The 18280-nt window shown below is 42.8% G+C and overlaps 1 protein-coding gene across 1 annotated transcript in view; it reads right to left on the reverse strand.

The window, feature by feature from the left end:
* Nucleotides 1–1697: 1697 nt before the first annotated feature.
* LOC144143357 (uncharacterized) overlaps nt 1698–18280 on the reverse strand; it is a 71365-nt gene continuing 54782 nt past the window's right edge. Inside the window, exons 4-7 of the mRNA XM_077675126.1 lie at nt 12002–12468; nt 9518–9792; nt 6091–6260; nt 1698–2186 (exon numbers count right to left, since the gene is read on the reverse strand). Coding sequence (XP_077531252.1) covers nt 1747–2186; nt 6091–6260; nt 9518–9792; nt 12002–12468 — 1352 coding nt within the window. The 3' untranslated portion in view covers nt 1698–1746. The remainder of the gene's footprint in view (nt 2187–6090; nt 6261–9517; nt 9793–12001; nt 12469–18280) is intronic.

Below are 18280 nucleotides of genomic sequence, written 5' to 3' on the forward strand. Positions count from 1 at the left end.
CCTATAAGTGGAAATAAAAGCGAAAGGAAGTCAAAATTGGATAACACAAAACTGCACGCGTTTTTAGGTTATGAACGTTATACTCTTCATAACTCTAGCCAGCCCACCACCCATTGAAACATGTCAGAAAGAGCGGAGATAGTTTTTTTTAAAGGGGGGAGTTTTCTTTCTTTTAATTTCTCTGACAAGTATTTCAGGAGTAAGCAGAATTATTCAACTTGCAATCACTGACGAATGTCTCTATTACATTGAAATATTCAAAAAATTGTGCATTGTACATATCTTCAAAGTTTCGCACCTTGTCGATTCCTCGTAACTTACGACATGGCATGCTTTATGTTCTACCTTGTAAGACACATTTGGCAACAATAGACACAGCAAAATACGTATAGATGTAAAGGCAAGAGCGATTTTTATGTGCGATTCCTATCTACGGACAACAAAAAATTATCACAGTGGCTGCAACTAGCCTGATATTTCGCCGCAACACTACATAAGTTGATACATACCCTCAATTCAAAGGGAATATTTGTGCAGTTTTCTGGCATATATCTTGTACAGCAGAGCTCCGGAAGTTATAAGGGTTTTGTGGCCGACGTTTTTGGGTCATGTAAACCTAACAAAACGCGTATATAACCTTGTATATAAATATTTTGCTCTAAAAATTGTGTAATATACTTGAAATATTTCATACAAAATGATTTTTCTTCAAACACCCATGTTCTGTTAAGTATAAGTATGCTCCCGCACATTAAGCGCTTTATACATCACGTGGAAGAGAAGCGTCTTTATACTTCCGTACAAAGTGACCTATCAATACCGTGCACTCGGTAACATCGCCGTAATTATGGAAACGCAAATTGGGGAAATTATAGCCATAAACGTTCTCGCATTGATGGCTGACACTTTACTTGTTCACTATCGCTTTTTGTCGGCTAGCAAAATATGTTACATAGTGATAAATAAAAGCTGATATAATCGCACTTGACAAGCATGTACAGTTTTGTCTATTTCACCAAACATGTTACGATACAGCTTAATATAAAACCTAAATAAAAACCTACATAATATGTTTTTCTTGAAGGCGAAAGAAAAGAGTACTGTGGTCTGAGCATTCGCAGCAGCACTCCACAACCACATCTGCGGATGAAAGTAATTGTAAAATGAGTGTGGAAGCACCTAAAAACAAGTGCTTTCAGAAAAGCGTTAAAATTACGATGTCCTAAACCATTAAATAACATAGTTATATTTTTTGTTGTAACATTCGCTGCACGCTTATAACTTACTCTGAAAAGTTGTGATGGTAAGCGCTTTTTTTGTGCGTGCAGCACACCTGACTTGCTGAAAAGCAAAACACCAGACGTATATCATTTCTGTGAATGTTACGTTTGTTTGGTATCCAGACTAAAAAAAACGCACAAAACAAAACAATCAGTCACTGAATAGAGCCCCGACTTTTGCCGCACCATGCCTATAAGCGATTTCAGTAGAGCTCAGCCAAAGTGTTCATTGTCATCAAGTGTAACAGCACATATTCTTGCACCAGGGACCAGCTCGTGAAACATGACATCGTTCGAGCTCTAAACGCTCTTATGTACAACCGCGTCTCGTTCATAAAATATTTTCGAGCCATAGATGCGCCTTTGTGTTACCACGTTAAGCAATCGCTTCAATGTACAATTCCCCTTTCCCCGGTGAATGACTAAGCACGTCTTGAAGGTTCGCCAACGGCAAGGCTTCGTGGCCTCAAATAACAATGTCTTCATTCTGGCTCGTAGATGACCGGCCTACGCTTGACCGCATTGCACCAATGGACTCACGCAGGGCGATCCAGCGTCCATGCACGTAGTCGCAGAGCGCTATGCGGAACATTCTCGAACTCGCATTGTACAGAACAAAGTTGATGGCGAAGTTTGTGTAATACAGGAGCATGAAGTAGCGCTGAAGCACAAAAGGCAGCGAGTTGACCTCCACATCTGTGTCCGAGTGTCTCAGAGAAAGCACAAAAACGTAGATCCGCATCGCGTAGCTTGGTAGGTTGAGCAGCATGAAGACTGTGGAGACTAGGAGCAACATCCGAGTAACGCTTATCTGAGTGGCATGTGGAATTCCGCCGCCACTGGTCGCTGTTGTCGTGCCATCCACTGAAACCACTGTTGTATTCTGGTTTTTCGAGGATGCCGTAGCTGGAAGTAAAACAATTTGTTTAAGTTCTTTGACGCTCGTGCAAACCACTATGCTGTCACGCGCATTCTTACTGTTCGTCTAAGTGTTGTTGTATTACCAACAAAAATGTGGTGGCTTTTGATTGTGGAAATTCCTCAAGCTACGCCAGTGAGACGAACCTTGGTATCTAAAAATTTGGTGCCTTAAAACCTTCAATTGTAACCTGCATATATTGATATCCATTTTGAGTACTTTGTAAGCCTAGTTAACTAAATGGTCGATGGTCCAGAACAATTTCAAGGATTCGTGCGGTTAATACATACTATACAAAAATTATTCACAGCGTTAAGTATACTTTCAGGCAAGTAGAATGACATTAGTTTAGAAAATAATGTAGGAAACGCTGACACTGCTTGTAGGCATCTCGAATGTATGGAAATATCTCGCAGTATATGTTTATTGCTACACAGTAAAGAAAAACTTAAATTTTGGCACCAAGATATCTATCACTGTAGCGAAAATAAAGAAGGCGGTGATTACGATGCGGGTGTTATTATAAATGCCGCAAAATTTCGCGTAATGTTTGACAAAACTGGCCGTTTTGCAACAGATATTAGGAGAGTAGAGCGTTTAAATTTTGTTACGTTGGCTGTGGCTTGTGCATTTAAGTTACTCTAAGGGCTGGCAAAGATGTACAATTACATATGAAGACAATTGTCTTTTTTTGAGCAGCGTAGCACGTTACAGTTTGATAGAATTATAACAAAACGTAGCAGTTTCCCACAGATATTTTGAAGAAAAGTAATTTATTTACTGTTTTACACTACACCAAAACCCTTCTACAAAGAAGCATTTCTGCTGGGTTAGAACGAAGTTCTGCCTGACAAAAAAAATCATTCAGCATTAAAACTGAGGTCAACATCGAATTCCTGTATAAGAATGATTGCCTAAAGTGTGGTAATTTTCATCGCTTGTAGAGTATGCTCCCAAAAACAAAACACGTTTTTATTTAGCGTGCGGAAGTTCACACCCACTTTTCCTATAATTTATTTTTACAACATAAATGGAAAGACCAACAAAGAAATAAACATGACCGAAATAAAAATAAACGCAGGAATGACCAATGAAAATAAACTGAGCAGCCACGCCGATGAGGAATATTTATTAGGTGTAAACTAAACCGCAGCGTCGTTTCGTTGCAAAAAAAAGCATTCGCCTTACTAATAACGGTGTACTTCTAGTGAGGAATGTTTTACCACCGTTTCGAAGAATGCGGATTGCTTCCCAAAATACCTGTTTGGTGTGTGTATCATCAGCCTGCATACATACAACTCCAAATAAAATAGCTCATTACTTTTTGAGCTCCTTAGACAAACCGCAAAATAATTGCCGCCACTGTAGGACTTATTTTTAATAAAGAAAGTATCGAATTATCGTTGCAAACTTACAGCACACATATTGTTTCCTGGACCTAGTGCATTAAAAAATGGGGATCTTCTTGTTTCGCTGTAAAAGACGACCACTGGTAATAGCATATTGTGAGCGCCATCAGCCCAGGTTTTCTGCTATTATGTACTGCCGACCATCACGCTGTTCTGATCACATATTCGTTATCCTAATCAGCTTACGTTTGTTCCTGCCCCATCTAGTATTTACTGTTACTAGTAATACATGAACGCCGGAAAGTTGGCGTGTTGGTATATAATCTAGGCAGCAGAGCGCAAAAAAAAAATGCGCACCCAATTCATTAGCGTACCGCCTAACCTTCCTGATAGACATGTGGCCACCTTTCGATGTGAGCAGTCATTTCTTGTTTTAACGGCTTTCAAAGAGGGTGGCTTTGTTGTTTTACCTTGTAAAACCTTTACTTCTAAACCAAGGGACGCTATCGCTTATCTGTTTAATTCCCACCCGACAGTATCTTCGCGCACAATGAATTTTAGCGCAAAAAAAACTATGTAAACTGTTACAATTTCTTCCCTCTAAAGGCCATGGGTAAAATCAAGAGCAATTGTTTGAGTGTCTGTTTTAGCGCAAAAACCAATGAGGTTTACTAGCCACTAAGGACGATTGTGTCCGAATAGGGAACCTGGCAGCATTCAGTTGCTCGTTTTATAGAGGGCCATTCTAATGTTTTGTCCCTTGACGACCCTTTTATTGTGTTTACTCGAAACAAGTTCTAGAATATTTTACAAGTAACGCTAATGTGAGCTACCAGGCCTTTTCAATTGACGTAAAAGATTCCTTTTATTCTTTAACACATAACCTCTTCCTTGAATGCGTGCAACGTTCTATTGACAAATAGGTTCTGCTGCCTTCCATACCGCGGCGGAATCTTCAGTTTGGATTTAAGAACTTGCAGCCTTTCACATCATCATGTAAACTACATCAACCTACATCATGTTTGAAGGGACGCCCCATTTGCGAAAATAACGCATATGCATTGGGTGCTGCATCGCACCTGTTCTTAGTTATTCATTTCTGAGTCATTGCGATGGTCTCATTTAGCCCTTAAAACAGTTAAAGGTGTTATTATAGCGCTCCGCTTTGTTGACGACTTTTTGGTAGTTTTAAGAGTGACGCGCGTGCTATTGAATGTGAAAGCAGGAAAAGTGCTCGAATCGTTTCATGGCGCAATGTGCCCCCTTGGGCCTATCGCACGAGCACCCAGTCTATAGGCGAATTAAATTTTTAGACATCCGGTTTCGATTGAAATATACTGGTATTTTTTGGAGCTATAATTCCAGTGCCAACAAACCACTTCTGCTTTTCAATTCGGCCCACTCAAACAGCGTTAAACAAGGTGTAGCCTTGATGTGCTTCAAGAACGATCTTGGCCAATCTTGCCCACACTGTCTCATGGACGCGTTCAGCCAACAAGCCCAAAGACTGCTGAGTGCTGTTAGTGAAAACGTCGTTCTAATGTTCCTCTGACAGCCACACGTTTTAATGACTTCTGCACCAATTTTAGCTTCCGCTTTCCTCTTTTCAATCGCTATTCAACTTCTCCTACTATTTTTCTTCTTCTAGTACAACTACTTCCTGGTTGCCTTTGGTAACCCCATCCCGACATAATGTCAATTTTTTTGCTCTTTCCGGCTGTTGTCACCCCTTCATGATACCCCACGTCAGGCATACAGCCCCCCGCTTTACCATCACTTACTGAGACATCGAGGAAATAGAGCTTTCAATAGCTCCCCGGTACCACCGTAGTACAACCGGTTATACCCAATTGCAACAGTACAAAAATAGGGCCAACCGGCAAAGAGAATTTTGTCCACCCGAAGGTGGAGAGAAATTAACGGGAAAAAGCTTTCTTGCGACCCACCGCCAGGGGGACGAGCCCGGGGGGACCCCTCTTGTCCCCCCTAGGAAAAAGCCGGATAGGGTGGGTTGCTGGGAACGGGAACTTGGACATCGGGATGGGTTATGGGAAGAAAGGTGGGAATGAGGGAAGCAATTTTGCTCCAATCCTTTTGTCTGACTCTCTTCCAAGACTGATTGCTCAGCGAGGGCATCAGACAGTGCCAATTGCCAAATATGCGGTCCCTGCTACGGGTTACCGCTCACCCATAGGGTCAGATAACTGGGCCCCAACTGTCGGAGACAGGAAGTACCCTATTTGGTGGCGACGGACTGTCGAAGCCTGTGGTCTCCCGCAACAAACTTTAAATTTCTTTCTGCCTTTCTTTACTCTAGTTCTATAACTCCCGCTATCCTCCCCCCAACCCCCCCCCTGAATTTCTAAACTCCCTTAATCCTCTGTAATCACCTGCCGAGCGATTCCCACCTAGGCTGTATAACAATTCTGAGCAAGATCTCTAATCTCTACTAAACGTCTGGCATATTTTGGTGACGGGAAGACAATTATAATGTTCTGCTTTGTATAGTATAGGAAAGAATATATCGTTATGAATTTCTTACCGGAGGATTCCTTATAATCATTGTTGTGGTCAGATGTGCGACGCTGCAACCTGTAGCGAGCGTAGAACCGGTATATTGATCTTCCAATCATAAAGTTCATGGCAGCGATGAGCGCGAAGGGCACAATGAACGTCAGGACAGTATCCACAATGTTAAGGTAGTAGAGAACGCTGTAAAAAAAGAGAAAAAGGCGGTATGACATTGGGAAAAATTACGTGAAAAATTTCACATCGTTAAATATTCGTAACGCCGTCACTTCCGCATCAGGAACACTCTCAATTTCATCATCGAAATTTTGCCACCCTGATTTTCTTTGTTACTATTCTCATGACATATTTTGATGCCCTGACGGCTTGAAGTTTTTTGTTGCTAATACCCAGCCCTGCATTCCATGAGATTTTTACCCGTATTTGGGGTATGTTCTTTTTACCACGTCAATTATTTATTATTGTGCCATTTTCTGGAGAGTGTGCATCGGTGTAGTTATATTACGGGCACCCAGAAGGCCGGTTGGCTCGTCTATTGTTTAGATGCTCCAGTATTCTAAACAGGCCACTCTAAACTGGAAGTATACTTTTTGGCACTCAAGTTCAATATTTTGACCATGTTGTCATCCAATAGGCCAGTGCTTCAATCAGAATCTGTCGCTTCCACCATCATCTGGTGTGCGAATAAACAGTCGTTTCTCGGCTGGACTTGTTAGTGCTTTCGAACGTTTTTAGCGGAAGTATTCAAGAGTCGCTCGTTTACTTGATCCCACTATTTTTTCTCGATGCTTCATGTCTTGCACTGTAACACATAAGCGGCTACAATACGTCTGACGAAATAACAAACATGGGGCGTACCATTCCCATGCCAGTGCATTTTCTACGTACATTTAAGGGGTGAAAAAATGCAGGTGTGTTGACGGCAGCCGCATGTTGTGCTTTTGTTTCTTCAGTGTCAATAGACTTGCCTTCCATATCAACTTTGAAATAAATTTGCTGAAATAAGTGTTTTCCCTAGGCTGATAGAACAAAGAATTCAAACGGTGTACAAGTCGAAAAAGAACATTTTGCAACTCACGCCCTGTATGACTAAGTACGGCGTCAAGGCCGAGCAAAAATTGCTGATGTTAGACAGTTCACATTTCGGGAGAGCAGTACTGCTATGGTGCAGCGGTATACAAATATTCTAGGTGTTAACATACCCGTGGACAAAGTAAACGGGTTCAAACTGTTTTCTCGAGACTAATTTTTTGGAAGGCCCGATATATCTCAAAACCTGTTTTGTCACAACAACCGTTCCGCAGATAAGTATTTAAACAGCTTTGCTATGGTTTACCTGAAAAAACCCGCAGGCACGAACTTGGCGTGTGGCGAGCGTGTTTCGTCTCGTCTCCATTGTCTAGGGTCTGAATCTTCAGTATGCTCAACGAACTATCCCCTTGTCACCCCTTTTTTGTTAATTTAGTATTTTATAAGGAGGGCATTGTGGGTTAGGGCAGTACTACGTCGATGTGTCTTTGCTCTACACGTTTACCCTGATGAATGCTTTAAGATGCCTTAAGAACTAATACGATCACGGGGATCTTTTTTTCTCTATACTCGTATTATGTCAACAGGGCTGTAAATTCACATAAACGCCCAACGAAACCTCTAGTCTTAGGGACTTTAGCAGCTACATGCTGACCGTGGCTGATAAATTCAATATCATTTATTTTTAATAAAGAAACTATTTAAAGCAAAGGTGCCTATACGTTTTCTTCAAATATATTCCTTTATCTCGCAGCGTTGTTAAGATACGAAAGTTTTCTCTGATACTGGTGCCTCCTACGATTCTAACTTAAATTTTACATTGACGTGTCCAATCTCTACTTGCAATCGACCAGGTTTTGGAACAAATCATGCGTTTTTGAAACCGTCAACACATGCTCAGCCAGGATCACTCCTGCAATCAACTGTTTTTTATCTACAAGTGTGGTCCAATGAAAAACACAGATAATTTCAAGATGTTGTAATCAGAGACCTGAGTAAAAAAGATTTGGGTTTCCCAAGTTACAGCGCTATTGAACTAAATATGTCAAAAACCTTGCAGAAGCCCTGGGTCAAGTGCTAAACCTAGATGCTTTTGTACTAACGTAAAAATTTCTACCGTTTAATAGGTTTCTATTAGGCCCCATAGGTGTATCTGACCCCGTTAGAATAATAAACAGGTTTTGCTCATCATCTTCCAATATCAGCTATAATTTCAAGCTTTTCATGCATGTTTACGGCGGATAGTGCCTCCTACAAAATTGTGCCATTGGTTGCCACGATATCTAGACCATCGATTTTAAATTTGCGCCCAAATTCAGCGGTTTCGCGGACTGGACAATTGGGGAGAACTTTCAGATATAGCAAAACCACCAGGTGGTCTGTGCCTAGAAAATTGTTTTATTCTCTTCCTGAAATCTCTACATAGTCTTATTAAGCCGAATAATTTGTTCATAATAGAAACTGTTTGCCCAGATGCTTCAGAAATGAAAACAATAGCGAAGATTGCTCTCGCTCGTGCATGGCTTGAACCATAGCGAAGCTTGAAGATTTCTATATCCCCACTGAAGCACGCAAACCACGCATTGAATTAGGTTTTAAATTGTTTGTTTACATGCTTCGACGTCGCGTTTCACTGTGATAGGCGTAGTCATCATCATATTGTTATGTATATATATATATATACATATATATATATATATATATATATATATATATATATATATATATATATATATATATATATATATATATATCGCACCAGACCGGTATTCTGGAGGTCGTGGGTTCGGATCCCACCTGGCGGGCATTTTTTCTTCGCTTTCTTTCTTTCCAAATTCTTGATCTGTTTCAATGGCCTACCACAACCTCCCCTTTGCTTTCCGAGGACTTCTTGACTGCCAATCCTTATTTCTGTGTTATATATATATATATATATATATATATATATATATATATATATATATATATATATATATATATATATATATATATATATCATCGCCTTACTAACGCCAGACTGGTGGGCGCGGATCGTTTTGTCCGCAGGCTTTCATATTTCTCCCAAAGTGAAACGCGTCAGCACGCGATAGAATCACCGGGAATGGGCTTCGGAAACTGGGCACCTGTAGCGCGAGCTGTCTTGTGCTCTCCGCTTAAGGTGCCGACGCGAGTGAACTTTCTTGGTATTTTTTTGCGAGCGCAAAGCAAAACCCTGGATGGCGTTGGCCGCTCTTCGCGGTGCACGTGATGATACGCACGGCACGCGTAAATATGACCCATGGGTTTGTTGCGACGCCGCGCACCGGACACATTACGGCCAGTAACAACGGCTCTGCTGTTTAAAAAAACCCTATGCGTTCATATTCTGTGAAAAAAATGGGAATATCAACAACAGCGTGAACAGTGCTTACTTTTCATACTCCGCATGAAGACTGCACTCCTGAAACTCTCCTTCGTGCACTCCCACAAAAACAAGAAGGTGCGCATTGAAGAGGGCGCTCATCAACGCCGTGGCAACAATCACCATCCGCGGGCGTATGTTTGCCGAGCTCGTCTGCAGCTTCCAAAGGGGGTAGCGGACGGCCACGAAGCGCTCGGCAGTGAAGCTTACGGTCAACCACACAGACCAGCAGCTGAAGGCCGAAGAGAGAAAGACCAGTAGCTGGCACAACCCTTGCTGATAGACCTGTAAAGAATATAGACAACCGGAAAGCCATGTATTCAAGTGTACTTGATACGTAAGAGCTACTTGATTTATGCAAAGAAGCGGTGGCAATATTAGGCCTTTACGCCCTCAATGCGGATGATTTTTTTCCGGCTCTGGAATTTTGAGAACGGTAGCACGTAAGAACAGCCATAATAGCTGCTACCTTCAAGGTATGAACCGGCAAACGTCACCGGAGATCGTGCCAGCGCTTTTTTTAAGTGCGAATGCACTTCTTAAGCGAGCCTGAATCATCCGCCGCCGTAGTCTGCATAGCAACAGCTGCGGATGCGCGCGCTCCTCGTCTTCCTTAGCAACGGGGGGAGGTGGGCGCGCGCTGCCTGGCCGCTGACATGGCACATACCCACGTGGGGGATTAGCCAGGAATCAGGCGTGAGAAGGGCTAGTGCACCCGCTTAAAGGAGTACTGACACGAAATTTCAAAGATGGGCGCGCGCTGCCTGGCCGCTGACATGGCACATACCCACGTGGGGGATTGGCCAGGAATCGGGTGTGAGAAGGGCTAATGCACCCGCTTAAAGGAGTACTGACACAAAATTTCAAAGCTGAGATCCGCTCTAGCAATCAAGTACAACGACAACACAAATAGGTGTCTGTGAATAAATGCATCTTTCTTTCTTTGTAGTTGTGTGTGTGTGTGTGATCTCTCTTTCGCAAACATTACCGAACCGCGCAAATTCAACTCGTGCATTCGCACTTTCACATTCTTCCCCTCGGGGAAATGCGGGGAATTTTTATTGGTGCGCTGTGGGCTGGCTGTGAGAAAACTACTAATCTTGTTTCGGAATGAATACTTTTAAGTATGAATGAATATATAAAATAAATTGCGAAACATGGGGGGCCGGAAACAAAAGTTAAGCAAACTAAATGAAGATTGAGGGCACAAAAGGTGCCCATAAATTATAAATGCAGATTGAGCACCCGAAAATACTTCGGGCTGAGTAACGCAGTTGTATGAGATGGTCATGTTTTCCAAAATATTTTAACGACAGTATATTACCACTGGTGGGGTATTTGCATTTTACGTACATAAGGGCATGGCTTGTGTTTCTCCTCACTCTGACCCTCGGGCTACAGGGAAATATAATTTACTGTCTTTTTATAGTTGTTTGGCGTAAGCTGAACTGGGATCTGATACAGCCATCTCTCTTCGGAAAACCACAAACAGGTTTTATAAACTTGAAATATTGGCCCTTCCTTTCCAAGGCTTGTTGAACTGGTTTGTGCTAGCTCAAAAGTGCTTAGTGAAATCTCAGTGTCTATGCCGTGTGTCAGGGCAGAAATTACTGACATTTTGTGTGGGAGATTTTGTGGTGATAGAGCTCCCTTCTGTAATTAGTTCCTACGATAATTCCCCACCGAACATGTTTTCATAATTGGGATCACCATAAACAATGTGTGCAGATAGCTGTATATATTTACACCTTTCGCACCTGATTCCCTATTTTTCAACACTGTTTATTTATAAGTAGCATATAAAAGTTTTTCGTGGTAGTTTTCAGCGCCACTTGTAAGATACAGGAGTTCCCAGATCATTTTCCATATGTGTCAAAAGAACTAACGTTAAAAGGCGACATTACCACAACTTCCCAAGTACTTCTCGATTAGCAATATCTGAACATTTATGAACAGCCCTTTTTTTACCAGCCCTTCCAGGAAGGCTAGTTACTATTTGCCCCGTGTGCACTTTTCTGATAATGGCGGGCTTGTTACCACGCAAAAAATACATGTCACATGCTTGTGACCACCTTCTAATCAACCTATGGCACAGGCAGAGAGCCCGAGAGGATTTTAGGTGTTGGAGTGCTGTTAGGAAGAATAGTATAAAATGGAATAATGAAAAAAAGTGACAATACAACTTAAAAGGGATAGATAGGAATCTGGTAAGGAAGCTCGATGAGACTAAGAATGGAAAAGAGGGGGCGTTGAGCGATTTCCCTCCCTGCCAGGCTAGTTAAACCAGTTTTCCAAAAACTCAACCATTCACTCAATCCTAAAATGGATTCGTTGACTGAGAAAATATTCGGGGCCAGGTCGCAAAATTCAAGGAAGGCGAGAAAAGAATATCAGGGCAAAGTGGGGACACGCGAGCTGTTTTATACTCCATGCGGCAGAAACGCAATGGTCGTTCCCTGGCATTAGAACCTTTGCAAGTGAAATGAACACTCACGTTTATGCCACGTTCACTGAGCCAGGTAAATGAAAGAACAATGAGAAATCCAGAGTCCGAGGCAGCCAGGGCTCCCATGTATAGGCTAGATGTCCGTTTCCTAAGGTGGGTGAAGAGGAACGTCAGTAGAGAGAGGACGTTGCCTATGAGACCCAAGTAGATAACTATAGGCATGTAGGCTGCGTTCAGTAGATCCAGGATGTAGATGGCAACCGACAATTGCGAACGCATGGCGGAATTCCGGTTTTGTCTTTTTGACGACGAGAAATTTCCAGAGCGGCGCCGTCCTCCGTAGGAAGGTGTGGTCGCTTCTGCGAAGGTGTCGGCCGTCATGTTGACTATGACTGAAGCAATCTCATATATCGCCTCGCTCGCGTGGCTTTCATGCCTGGCTGCTTCTCTGTCCATGGCCAGGGACTCCAGAACAGTCGTGGAGGTCATCTTCAGCCGGCACCTCTGTTCGCCACCTGCAAAAATCGACCGTGAAGATCACAAACGCTGAGAGATTCGAATACAAAAAGTAAAAAATGGCAATGAATTGTACTGCAAAATGGTTGAGTGGGTGTAAGCAATTTTCTTCCTCGGGTGATTTTGTTGAACACCACAAAAACTCTAGTCTAATCATATATAACTTTTTAAGCGGATGTCTTGATGGAACCATTCCAATGTGTTGAATACAAATATAATTTCTAATTAAAAAAAACAGTTCCTGTAATACTTTCTAAACTTTTTATAAACTCTAATACTTTTGGAACATATTAAAACCTCACATACACTGCTTATATTTGGACATGGCAACCTACTAAGCGAAAAAAATTTATGCCTTTCAAATAACTCTGAAACTGGCTCAAAGAGTTTTCTCTCTTGTCCGGTTGCCACCCTTACTTTAGCGCTCATATTAGACCATTAGAAAGGTGTAGCGGCGTTTGGCCGGCTTTCGTTCAGTTGCAGCAATGAGCCCATTTGGAAAGAAATGGCCGCAAAAGTACCGCAAAAATGTAAGGGGATCTGCTGCACGAGCAAATCACGCTGAGCCGTGCCATGTTAGCGATACCTATAGCTGTCACAGAGCTCCCAGACGCGAAGAAAACAATGAAAGCACCGAAAAAGTCACAGAGTCCGGTTATAACAAGCGCTATACATGGCACAGCTAAAAAGGCGCTTTGGGAAACAAATACTTTTGGAGATGTAAACACAGGATATGGTAAATCTCTCAGAAGACCTATTTAAAAATTTATTGGTAAAAAATGCTTCTGGCACAAACCTCTAAACTCCGGAAAATTAAAGACAAGGCACTGAGTGATATGCAATGCGTAGGTACCGGGTACAACTTGTGAAAATTCGGGATGAGTGCAAATAATGTGGCGCATAGTTTCTCGCATTTGGAGCTTACGACTTTTGGTAACTTAATTTTAAAGTAGTACACCCGTGACTCCGCGAAGGTGCTAAAATTTCATTCTAGAAGGAAAACAGGCGTTTTTCAACCGCAACTTCCCGTATTCAATGTTAAAATGGATTTCATACTCCCTTTAAGCAAGCTGTATAATTTTTAAATAAACGTTTTCATAGGTTTTGAACGATTCGCTATATTGTGTTCTGCCTAATTGCCCCGTGTTAGGCATTGGTCTTAGTTTTCGCCGCTAAGCAAGCAATGAAGGTTTCAAATCGTCAACCTAGACTCCCAACGTTTTTTAAAGTGGTTTAGTCGGGATGTTCACTATTTCTTTGCGGTTTTATTTGTAAATGCATTAGCTGGCGCCCTTAATATTTGCAAAATAAGCTTCAGTGTTACGACGAAAAAATCACTTCGAACCCGTCCCGAAAAATCGGGTCCAATAAAACCGCTCCAGTGAAACTATGTTACACATAATTTGCAGACCAAACAACCTTCTTTGACAAAAACTCGGCAGTGAGCCTCAGATAAAAATGTTGGTGGATACAGCACGGCAGGTAGGCGCTGTTCTGTTGCATTGTAATACTGCAAGCTGTACCACTCAATGTGCCACGGTGTGACTACTATTCCCGTCCGCACAACTCTGAAGATGCCAGGACAAACACATAGAATATAATAAAACTTAGTCTTCATGTGCTATAATTCTTGTGGTATCATACCGTAGTTCTAATTCACTGCATTACTTTTCTACAAGACAAATTAAATTTAACATCGAATTTAGGTAAAATCAGTGACTTGGGCCGAGCAAATTTCCCCTTGTGGGTAAGAGCCAAAAAAATTAAGAACATCACGAACATCATCCTCTTCATGTACAGGCCGTACTTTCACCTGTTGAGACACTTAGGTGAGGTAACGAGGTGATATGTGGCGCATATATATTGCTCGCAGTTTTGTGTGCAAGCACACGACCAGGTATTTTTGGCAGAAAGTAAAAACGGTGCTTTCGTAGGAACGTTTAAAATGGGCCTTAACAGTGAGCGATCCCCTAAATATCGGCCACAATATATTCGGTGACAGGATGTTTATGCTTAGCCATACGTAACAAGCTTCCACCAAACCAGAGTCTAAAACGAATACATGTTATGGCCGATTACAGACATAGAAGTGCCCGCACGGATAACGAAGATAATTCGAGATTTGAAGACGAACAGTAATATCCGTTCCTGCCCGTCATATCACCGTTACCGGGAGGTCAAAGACTTCATCTTTTTTATTCCTGTCTAGTATTCTTCCCAAACAACGTAGGCAGCAATGTCGACTTTTTCTAGATGTAAACTGTGCTTTCTTTCCTGAGCTTTGAGCTGAAATACAACAAATTTGAATCCTAGCCCGGCAACCCGGGCTAGGATTCCTAGCCCGGGTTGCCGGGCTAGGAATCCTAGCAAATTTGAATCCTAGCCCGGTCTTAGGAAGTTTGTCATCTACCAGAAGCAATACGTTCCTGCATTACACCGTTTGGTGGTCCTCAATGCATTTTAAATTTTACCGCAATTTTAGTTGCCAAAATTGATCGTCACCATGATTTCCATCAACGGGCAGCAAATAATTTTCACACAGCGGTGATGTTATAGGCCCTTCAAGATGTAGCCCAAAGCACAAACTGTTTTAGGGTGATTGAACTTGCAGCAAGGCCACTCCAACAAGGACATTGGCGAAGCGTGTACGGATTACTACTTATTTGCAGTAAACATATTCTGCTCACTACAATCTAGGAACATTGACCCGGTTTGTAGAGTGATGATTGAAATAACTGTGCTTTTATGATGCTTTAAACACTGAATTGTCAACAATATTTAGAAAAAAGGGCCTGGGGGTACAAAAATATTGATTGAAACGGTATACCGACAGAACAGCACGCGACGAAACGGCACGCGACGGAATAGCGCCGACATAACAGCGCGGCGTCTAAAGGGCACGTGTCAAAACAGCACGCGTCAAAACAGCACAGCGACAAAACCGCACACGACAGAAGGGCACGGCGCCAAAACAGCACGGCGTCAAAACAGCACGCGACAGAAGAGCACGGCGACAAAACAGCACGGCGACGAAACAGCACGCGACAAAACAGCACACTGCAAGAGATGAGCACTGTAAAAGTTGGGTGCGGTGGCGTTGCTAGGTAGTATGGCATAGTGCACGCGCCGGAACGGAATCCAAATTCTGCGGCAAGTAAGGAATAGAAAAGCACATTCATTTGAACCTATTTTTACAAGACTTATTTGTGCAGGAACATATCAGTACATGGACATTTAGGCAACCGCATATTCCAGTGGAGGGCGATTTCGGCACAGGAAGAGATTTAGGTGTGCCTTTGATAGGCTGAAGCAACACAACATAGTGAGCCGTTGATATCAATTACAGATTGTACTTGTTCGTATTACTTTCTTTTTCACGCATGGTTATATGTGCAATTATTTCTATGAAACGACTACTCCAGTAATTGCCTATTAAAGGTGGTTCCTCGATCCCGTTGTATTGATTGGTTTATGGTCATGAATTCAGGGATCTATTTTTAAGAAGACGGCATCTGTGCCCTTTTCGTGGTAATTTAACGCAGAGCCATGAATCTGCATATTTCGTGAACACTTTTGCTGTGTTAATTTACTGAGGATTGTTCCTGGGTCCTCTATTATTTAATTACTTTTCTTATAAATGTTGTTTGAATTATTCATTTGCTCATTGACGCCATTCTTTTGAAAACTTCGATGTATAGTGACGGTCTTTTTCACTAAAGTGAAGAATGTGAGCTGCCGGGTCACCAATGAGCCACGATCTACAGTAGCTCATATTCGCGGACGCTGCTTTGACGCGCAATATTGTTGCGGAAATATTTCTTACCCACTAAGAGCTCCTCTGTGCTGTTAAACAAATTAAACCCCCATGTATATATTAGAATTAAGTGGTGTAGGAATTTAGTAAGAAGCAAATTATCCGTCAGAATAGTAGCGCTTAAGGATTACACTTCGGCTTTTCGCTTCCATCATATTCCAGGTGATTTGGGTTGCAGCGGCTCATGATAACCTGAGGCATGCCTATTTCAACTGGCACTTGTTCTTTTTTTACACTTTCGATAAAACAGCAGAAAAAGAAAACAGCAGCAAGAAAAGATCTTCTTGTGGGAGCCGAAAGATCACGGCGGCTGCAAAGCATGCCTCGGTACCGGGTTAAGGTCTTTTCTTGCCTTGATGCCGTTTTTTTTTGTATTCGCAGTGCGGACTCAATAAAAGAAGCACACAAAAGCTTTCATTTCTCTCAGCTTTTTTAGGCTTCACCACCAGAACGCTAAATTTGGAATATGGGATGCTCCGCAGTGAAGGACTTCACACTTCTTCGCGTGCATTTAAACGGCGACACTCCGGCGTGTTCGCTCTTCTCCTTCATTTGAAATGCAACCACCATTGCGGGCATCTAACTCGCTTTCTTTGGCTCAGCGGCTCAACCAACGCCGCCTGTATTAACATTGCCTGACGCGTCGCGCGCTTTTCAATGGCAAGGGTAGGGACGCTTAGTTCAGGCACTGATCCACTATGTGGCGCGTTCCGGCGGACATCTCGCCTTACGTCACTGCTCGCGAGTCGCGAACGCTGCACCCACTTCTACGGCGTGTGTCTGTCAGCTTGCCTGTTGGGCTTCAAGGGCCGTTTCGCTTACATCTTAGCCGCGACGGGGCGCTAGTTCTGTGGCGCACCGGGGATCTCGGTCAACGTGTCGCTCGCTTCATACTTGCTTCATTTTTCGAAAGATAAAGACGGAGGCGAACTAAAATAGTGTAAGAACATACTGATTGTCGGGTAGACATATAGCTAACAGAAAAACGATATTTTCTGCTGGGGCAGCCATTATTTTACTGATATTTTTTTCTGGAGTATTTAGAGAAGAAAAACATGCGTGCGCGTTTTTTGTTCAGGCGCTCACTTCTACGATTACTTTCCAATAATATCACGTGCTTGTAAACTTCAGAAAAGTATAGGAAACAAAAGGATAAGCATCTGGGATCCCGCCACACTGTCCGGGCGCTTCTACAGTACAGTCCTCAATTTTAGAAGTGCGTATCGATGCGGAGTGCGAACAGCGGGGTCAAAACAATACCTAAATGCGGAGGGGATAGAGGTGGGATGCCCCACTCAGAAAATTTCAGGCCCTGTGATCCGAGTAGATAAGCGCGCAAAGCCGGCATCAGCCTGCTGCAGCGCAAGGGATTTTGCTTCGTGACAAAGGAAGTTTTATCAGTGACAGACCAAGACAGACAGGCATGGTGAAAAACAAGAAGGCGTAGGAGCGCCGCCTCGGGAAGGCTAAACAAACTTTCTACTATTTCGCGTAGTTTCCGAGAAGCGGCGCTGGCTGGCGGACACGAAAGCACGCTGGAAGGCTACGGAGCGGGGAAGGGTAGGAGAGAGCAACAGGAGAGTGGCTGTTTGGCCATTTTTCGCTCACGCGTTAGGCACTGTTTATACAGGCGGCGTTGGCTCAACGCTATCCGCTCTTTCCAGCCCCTACAGGTGGCGCTGCGGAAAACGGCAATAGGAGAAGCGAGTTTAAAACCGGTAGGCGGAGGGCTAACCCGTTAGGGTAATAAAGGGTAGGTTTAATGAGTAGTGTAAGACAGGCAAGTTGGTTGGTGGCAACGGACGTCCCGATACAGATGGAGGGCTTCTAATCATCATCATCATAATCATCATCTTAATCATCATGGCGTACAAGACTGTGATCCGGCCTTCATACCAACATGCGCGCCAGCATCAATAGAGGCCCAAAAGACCGTAGCTCTACTAGAAACAATTACTTTATTAAAGATAAACGCAGGCATATGTTGCTAAATGCGA

The sequence above is a fragment of the Haemaphysalis longicornis genome, unplaced genomic scaffold (genome assembly GCF_048455015.1).
Source record: "Haemaphysalis longicornis isolate Haplotype H1 unplaced genomic scaffold, Haemaphysalis longicornis Haplotype H1 scaffold_6, whole genome shotgun sequence".
NCBI lineage: Eukaryota > Metazoa > Arthropoda > Arachnida > Ixodida > Ixodidae > Haemaphysalis > Haemaphysalis longicornis.